This window comes from Plectrocnemia conspersa, unplaced genomic scaffold (assembly GCF_051122295.1).
Source record: "Plectrocnemia conspersa isolate PC_06_02 unplaced genomic scaffold, ASM5112229v1 ptg000013l, whole genome shotgun sequence".
Taxonomy (NCBI): domain Eukaryota; kingdom Metazoa; phylum Arthropoda; class Insecta; order Trichoptera; family Polycentropodidae; genus Plectrocnemia; species Plectrocnemia conspersa.
The window spans coordinates 21,215,782-21,223,737 of NW_028277177.1; the positions used below are offsets into that span (position 1 = coordinate 21,215,782).

Sequence of the window (7,956 nt, forward strand, 5' to 3'; positions counted from 1 at the left end):
TGATTTTCTCATATTCTGCTATTCTTATTTATTAAACGTAAAAGTTTATTACAGTTTTATAAATATTTATAAAAATATTTAGTTTTTTCAGGATGCACAACGTTTTTTTAATATTATAAGTGATAAACTTTAAAACATTTAATTTAACACTTAATCGTCGAGTCAGAAAAACATAAGAGTGACTGAACATTCCATCTATATTTTTTGTTAATTCTTATTTAGAATTAATTAAAACACATTAAATTATTTCTAAATATTAATCATATTAGGTGTAATATAAATACGTATGTTCAATGTTTTAGAATCTTGGCTTACAGGTCACGCGGCATCGACTACAAAAAAGGCAATTTTTTACCCATGGAGTCCCTTTTTGTTTTAGGGGCGAGAATTGTTTGATATAGTGGTTGAACATAACGAGACTTAGGAATAATGAGGCAATTTATCATGAAAATGTTCGTCATCGATGATTTATGTGATTTTTTCTGCCAAATCTCAAAATACTCGCTCTCCAACACTTACACGAATATAAATATTACTCTCATAACGTAACATAAAATCTTAAAAATAATTATAGATTCTACATTTATTATGTCATAAATGAGATTCGAGTGACGAATACACTCTAATAACCCACTTCTGAAAAGCTTAAGAAATATATAATTTTAAACTTATCATAATGACTGGAATCGAACTGCGATTTGATAAATTTGCATGTATAATCCTCTGATATCATGTCGAAAGGATCAAATCACACGATTGTGAGTTTTGGCATCCTAGACTTGCGTGTCAAAATCGATGGTCGTTTTATAAAACGATTTTTAGACATAATATTCGGATACCGAATCGTGAATATGAATGCCCCTGATGATTATAGACATAGACAGAGTTGTCTGATGGGAAAATCTTTTACAGTAGTTTTTATATGATTCTTCCTCTTTTCGTCGAAATCTGTCCAGTAACGTAATATTACTATTAACTAATTGAATGATTCATACATATTTTTACTTACAAATTAAATAATAAACAGACTTGAATTTGTATAATTAACGCCTGAAGGCAATCTATATTATTTCGCCCCTTGAACTGAAAAATATATTCTACCCTATACACATCGACAGGTGAGGGGAAAATATAAAACTGCCTATTTCATATCATATAGATTATATTTTTTATGATTTACTTTTTATTTCTTATTTTTTTAAGCAACTAAATATATTGGCCTTCGAAAATAGGTTTCGCCTTAGTTCTATTAAATTTAGTCATTTTTTTACACATTATTATAGTCCTTATGTATTGACTAACGTCTAAGCCTTTAATTCCGCAGTGTACACATAATTGCCATCTGGAGAAGGCGAATATAACGCTAATTGTATGCAAATATTCGATTATGAAAAAACTAATTAGTAAAACAATATAAATTTGCAAAAATAACCTCGAAATTCATATAACCCTTCACTGGCTTCATTCTCAACACGTCAGTATGTCACCACTTTGTGAAATTAGTGAAAATTTATGTTACTGATAATGAAATAACGCGGACCGCGGATAAAATATTGTTAATGTGTGACGACATACTCGCACCGATCAACGATAACTCTGCTGTATAAGTAGATGATTGATATCCGAAAGATCTGGGCTCGAATCCCTTATGGGTCTTTTTTAAATTGCTATCTTGTCTGCGAGATCAGAATAAGGGAATATTATATAAATTTAATTCTAAATAATCATCACAAACAAATGTTTTCTAGATTTTCATACTCTCACGACTGAATATTGTAATTAATAATTAAAATTGAGCTAAGTCGTATAAATTATGTATAAAAAAATCTTTACAATGAGCTACTTCAGCTCATAAAGAATATTATATATGTGTACACAAAAAACGAAACGGTTGTTGAAGAGGTCCATGACATATTCTCGTATCCATTTATCGGCACATCAACTCAAGAAATAGTCCTTACAAAAAAAATATTATTTAAGACCATTTGAGTGCTCATTTATAAACGTGTTGAATATACGGTACAAAATGTACTACGATTTATTATTAAAAATGTGTTTTACAGCCACCGCATATAACGCTGTTTTAAACGTTTTGATTCGCTCCCTCATATCAAATACTTTTGATCAATGATACCAAATAATGTATAATAAATACGTACTGCTTAAATAAATAACCATATTTTACAAAAACAACCCGGGGGGGGGGGGCAAAAATTGGCCAGTTAATGGTCGTTTTTTTAAATATTTCGATTTTATTTAGATTTATAGTATTTCATTGACTGACATGTATTTTTCTAGCCAAATTAAAGGGGGAGACAAATGTTCCCACTTGCACCTAGACATTTTAGAGTATAATATAATTTAGTTACTTAGTTTAGTTAGTTAGCGAGTGAGTGGTCGTTTTTTCTAATATTTTGATTTCATTAAAATTCATAGAAAAATGCATCATTAAATGTCATGCATTTCTCTGGCCTAATTCAATGTGGGGGCAAATGTCCCACCTGTCCCTTCCTCTCCCCCAAATGACGTCCCTGGTATTTTACCTTGCTGATACAAGTATAAAGATAAATCCATATAAATACTTAAGCAATATTTTTATTTTATTTAACTGTATATTCCTTTAGAATAAAAATAATATAAATCAGGGACGAATTTGAAATTGGTTGATTCTGTAAAAAATATTATGAATGCCAGACTATAAGTTGTAAGCCAATAAGTGCGCTAAATCAAATAAATTAACTGGCTACAAATACTTTTTTTATATACGTAGCAACTGGCTGCAAACAAAAATATAATTTTTTTTGTGATAGTTCTTTAATTTTTATAAAAATTATACGAAACATTTATTTTTTAATAAATCGTAAAAAAGTGTTATTTTAATTTTATCGCTAATTTCAATAATTATATTTAAATATTTAAGAAATATCCAAATTCCCCTTTTAAATTTCATTGTTTGTTACCATGACGTGAAATCGTAGCGTTATGGCCAAATTGTTTATGTGTCAAACTAGAGTTGCGTCCAATTCTCTCAATATGTTTATAAACATTATAAATTACACTTTTACTATGTATTTACAAATTGATATGTAATTAGTGACATATATTTATGAAAAAGTCATAATTATTGCCATGCTATATATGTTATAAACACCATAACCTATAAAATATAAATCTTTCATTATAAAAGTATATAATGTTTACTACACAAATTTGGTAAACAAAGAAGATTTGAAATAACAAATAAAACGAGCAATCGATCACAAAATGGCTGACGCCTGGCAAGAAATCCAAGCATTTAGAAATAAACGCAATAGTTATCGCGAGCGCTTGGAGAAGCGTAAAAAAGAACGCCAAGACATTTTGGGAGCCTCTTTGGGAGTTCCGATCAAATCTGAAGGCTCTCCTGGCACCCTGAAAGGAGATAGAAGTGTACCAAGCCCAAATACTATAAAAAATGAAAATTGTAAGTAGTTTTAGTTTAGACCATGTTCACTTTGATAAAAACGATTTGCACTAATAACAAATATATTGCACGAAAATGTAATTATTCCACCAAAATTTAATTTATTCAACATTAAATAAATATAATGAATTGACTACTTTCCATGGTGCCACTTTTCCGTGCGGTCTATCTTTGCATCTGTTGACAGTTTCGAAACGTCCATTTGCTATTCAAACCAAAACAACCCAAACGAATAAAGCAAACTACAACAAAATAGACCGCACACTGCACTTGTTCAAAGTATTAAAATTAGAGTTTAAGTTGTACTAAATGCAAAGTATTAAATTTATAGCGGAAACTTTCCTAATTATAGTTCCATGTACCAAGTGCATACTATTTAAACTAGTGCTATATATTCCACTTTTTTATAATATACTCTTATGTAGTTATATATTAAATTTATCAATGTGCTTATTTCAGCTGATTCACAATCTAAGTTTGAAGATATAGTTGAGACGGAACATGGGCTTCTGCGTGTTTTATCGAACATTACATTGCCACAACCTATCACATGTGAAGAATTATTGTCTCAGGTCGGCAAGGACGTCAATCCTAATATAGTCACCAGTTTATTATTTAAGTTTGCTGCTCAAATGCTAATAACGTAATGATTGTTCATTTATTATTGTTTATTAATGTAATACTTGATTGTGTTTTCTAATATATTTTTTGTAGTGTTAAAGAAACATGCAAAGATCCAACTTTAAACACACAATTAGAAGTACAATCAATAGATCATGTAAAGCTAGCTGCTATGGTACACGAGATGGGTATTGCCGCAAATGATAAAGTGGATTCTAAAAGTGGTATTTTGAAAGATGATGCTGTTGGTTCTAGGAAAAGAAAAGGTATTTTATTTGTGTTATTTTATATAGTGAATAAGTTATTGATTTGATTAATGCTTTTAGGTGAAGATGATACTGAAGATCCGGGAGGCAAAAGTTCAAAATTGAGTTCAGATAAAGAAGATAAAAAATCAAAGAAAGAAGAACCTGATATATTGGTTAGTATTGCACTGTATTTATATTATTCTTCATCTATATTATTGTATATTTTATAGTCGTTATTATCGATGCCGTCAAGTCGCGAAAAAGAAAATAAAAAAATGGGCGAAGAGATTTTAGATCTTCTCAGTAAACCTACAGCTAAAGAACGATCTCTAGCAGAGAAATTTAAGTCGCAAGGAGGTACATTGATACATAATACATATTTGTTTGTGATAGATTATCGAATATTAATATTTTTTTGAATTAGGAGCACAAGTGATGGAATTTTGTCCTCATGGAACTCGCGCTGAGTGCCTAAGAAACTATAACTCTCAAAAACAAGCCAATCCGGATCCACCGAATCAACAGCCTGCAAGCGAAAAGTCTAAAGATACTGAGAAAGATGTAAAAACACAAACTAAAAGCGAAATTGTTAATGTTACAAACGGTTCAGGATACTCTTGCAAAAAATTACATTTTAAGAAGATTATACAGATGCACACTGATGAATCGCTCGGTGATTGTTCATTTTTAAACACGTGCTTTCATATGGACACTTGCAAGTGAGTATTTTATATTGAAACAGACTTAATTTATCCAATATATGTTTTAAATATAAATAAAACATTTTAGGTATGTCCATTATGAAGTAGACGGAACAGTAAATCAATCAAAGGACAATGAAAGTGGAAGCAATATAAACAGTACATTGATTACAACTAATAGATCGAGCTCTAGTGGCGTTCAATCGCTGAATTCGTCTACTTCATCTCAAAATGGATCATGTATGTGATTCGATTTAAAAATTATCGATCATTTGAGATTCTATATTTATTCGATTGTTTTAGCTTCTGTAAGACTATCAACTGGTACCAATATAAGTAGAATACCTTCCGGCGATCCGACTACGCTGTATCCGCCTCAATGGGTTCAATGCGATCTCAGATATTTAGACATGACAGTATTGGGTAAATTTGCCGTGATAATGGCAGATCCTCCGTGGGATATCCACATGGAATTACCTTACGGAACAATGTCCGATGACGAAATGAGGCAGTTGGGTGTCCCTCAACTGCAAGATCAAGGATTAATTTTCTTATGGGTGACTGGAAGGTAATAGATAACGTGTATTTTATAATTTATGTTAATAAAATTATTAATCAAACTTGTATAATACAGAGCCATGGAACTAGGACGAGAATGTTTAAAACTTTGGGGATACGAACGCGTTGACGAACTCATTTGGGTGAAGACCAACCAGTTGCAACGAATCATCAGGACCGGTAGAACCGGACATTGGTTGAATCATGGAAAAGAACATTGTTTGGTATTTAGATGGATATTTTAAAATGTTTTATAAACAAAGATAATCTTTTATAATAAAAATTGTATTATGAAGGTTGGAATGAAAGGTCGGCCAACAAATCTCAATCGAGGATTAGATTGTGACGTCATTGTAGCCGAAGTAAGAGCAACTTCGCACAAACCGGATGAAATATACGGTATCATTGAAAGATTAAGTCCTGGAACACGCAAAATCGAGTTGTTCGGAAGACCGCATAACGTTCAACCGAATTGGTAAGTATTGAATGAATAACTCATATATTTACTAATCAATAATTGTATTAATTTATTTGTATTCAACTTTTCAAGGATAACTTTAGGTAATCAAGTAGATGGAGTAAGATTAGTTGATCCAGAGTTGATTCAAGCATTTAAAAAGCGATATCCTGACGGAAACTGTATGACGCCAAAACCTGATATAGTTTAAAATTCATATCATATATAATTTATGATGCTTTATAAGATTATATTTGACCTGATAAAATTAATTTGTCTCATGAATCTAATACAATTTATTTGTTGAATTGACGTTCATACAATTATGACAGTTTTCCCTATACAATGTCTATATAGTAACTGTCACTAGTTGATTATTGCAGATTTGTGTGATATTTCATTTGGTATACCTGAATAAAGTGCCTTTCATAATAACATTTTTTTTTTAATATTTTGCAAATAGTTCAATAATTATCATACGTAATTTTAAGAGTACCGTTTTACTGTTATTTCACAAATTATTGCTATTTGTAATTAAAATAATATTATATTTTAGATACGACTCATATATGTTTATTGACTAAAATGTATAGAAATACTTTGACTATATGTAATTATGTAATACGGCTTGTTTCAAATAATAAATATATGACTTCCATTTTAACCTTTCATTATAATACACATTACTTCTATTATCTATTTAAACATTAAGTTTTAAAAAAGACAATATTTTTATGACCCCAAATAAAATAGATCTCTTCTTAAATTCCTTTATATGATCCTGTTTTATAATTACAAATAAAATTTATCTACTTGAATTTATTATCAGGAAGAAAAAAATATTTAGTATTAGACACATGAAAATAATTTTGCAAATGATGGGATTTCAGTCATATCCTTACATATGATAAAGGAATGGTTCACTAACCTTTTTCTGTCACACTATCTTGAGAAAGATCTTATGAATCTGGCCTAAAATTCAAGATGATTTTAAATTTATTAAGCCATACAATAAAAATATGCTATATTATTCACACAAATTATTTTTCACCTGTCCAGCGTGTAGAAAAGCTATATGTTTTATGTATATTATAACATATAAAAAGAGCAAAAATTATTTATTTTACTGCATATCAGGCGTTAGCCTGAGGCATAGCAACTAGATGTTTAACAATCAACAATTAAGTAATGAGACAATCGAATGAAATCGAAATTTAAATATAAGTGACATCTATTTTATTAAATAGCACCTATTCTTTTTTAGGAAGGGGGTCAACGGAATTGTGACAGTGTGAAATAAAAAGTTGCTTTAAGAAATCCCAATTTTGGATTCCGGGACGTCTTCGAGAGTGTATTCATCTAATACTCATTAGAGGCAAAATGAAAACGAAAACGTATCATCACTTTTAATAAGCCAGCGAGATACAAAAATAGTATCTAAAATTGTATATGAAAGCTCGTTTATACATACTATTTACATTTAGGTGTATTATTGCTAAAACTTGGCGGCACTTTAGTAACACTGGGGTGACGTAAGTACATTCTTTTGGTGGCTTCGGCGGGTTCGCACGGCCGGTGCGGGCACCGCGCACCGTCCACTCACACTCATATATTCTAACATGTAACTGTACTAAATTGTTAATAAAATACTATTATAGCAGCTATAATTGCCGCCCGTCACCTCTCGTCGCCAAATATATTTCTAGTTATACTTTATTTTATTGTTACATTTTGTATTATTTTTTAATACGTATTTGCATATGAAATATTGGTTCAGTGTTTTTTCTGGATAGAATCAGTGTAGTGAAGCTGGAACTAGAGTTTCTGAAAACCTGTCGATTCCGGGTCCGGGTTCGGCTCCAAAATCATTATATTATAAAAATCCGAATTTTACATTTTTAAAAGAAT

General features: G+C 30.5%; 1 protein-coding gene and 1 long non-coding RNA gene across 2 annotated transcripts; one reads left to right on the forward strand and one right to left on the reverse strand.

Annotated features, from left to right (window-relative positions):
- Nucleotides 1–2,977: 2,977 nt before the first annotated feature.
- LOC148227553 (uncharacterized) lies at nucleotides 2,978–4,608 on the reverse strand. The gene is made up of 2 exons (XR_015811946.1): nucleotides 3,770–4,608; nucleotides 2,978–3,668 (listed from the first exon to the last, which is right to left on the reverse strand). It is a non-coding gene; the product is annotated as an uncharacterized LOC148227553 (long non-coding RNA).
- On the forward strand, nucleotides 2,978–6,706 carry Mettl3 (methyltransferase like 3). The gene is made up of 11 exons (XM_088201829.1): nucleotides 2,978–3,463; nucleotides 3,923–4,106; nucleotides 4,178–4,350; nucleotides 4,411–4,505; nucleotides 4,563–4,689; nucleotides 4,757–5,051; nucleotides 5,122–5,273; nucleotides 5,337–5,601; nucleotides 5,668–5,815; nucleotides 5,888–6,066; nucleotides 6,142–6,706. The coding sequence occupies exons 1-11, from the start codon at nucleotides 3,265–3,267 to the stop codon at nucleotides 6,257–6,259; spliced, it is 1,935 nt and encodes a 644-aa protein (XP_088057955.1). The 5' UTR covers nucleotides 2,978–3,264; the 3' UTR covers nucleotides 6,260–6,706.
- The last annotated feature ends 1,250 nt before the right edge of the window (nucleotides 6,707–7,956 follow it).

Bases quoted from the DNA above. Each gene is read 5' to 3' on its own strand.
- Mettl3 (XM_088201829.1), top strand. From the start codon at position 3,265: ATGGCTGACGCCTGGCAAGAAATCCAAGCATTTAGAAATAAACGCAAT. The intron at 4,351-4,410 runs GTATTTTATTTG...TAATGCTTTTAG, and splicing joins TGGTTCTAGGAAAAGAAAAG to GTGAAGATGATACTGAAGAT. The intron at 5,274-5,336 runs GTATGTGATTCG...CGATTGTTTTAG, and splicing joins TTCATCTCAAAATGGATCAT to CTTCTGTAAGACTATCAACT.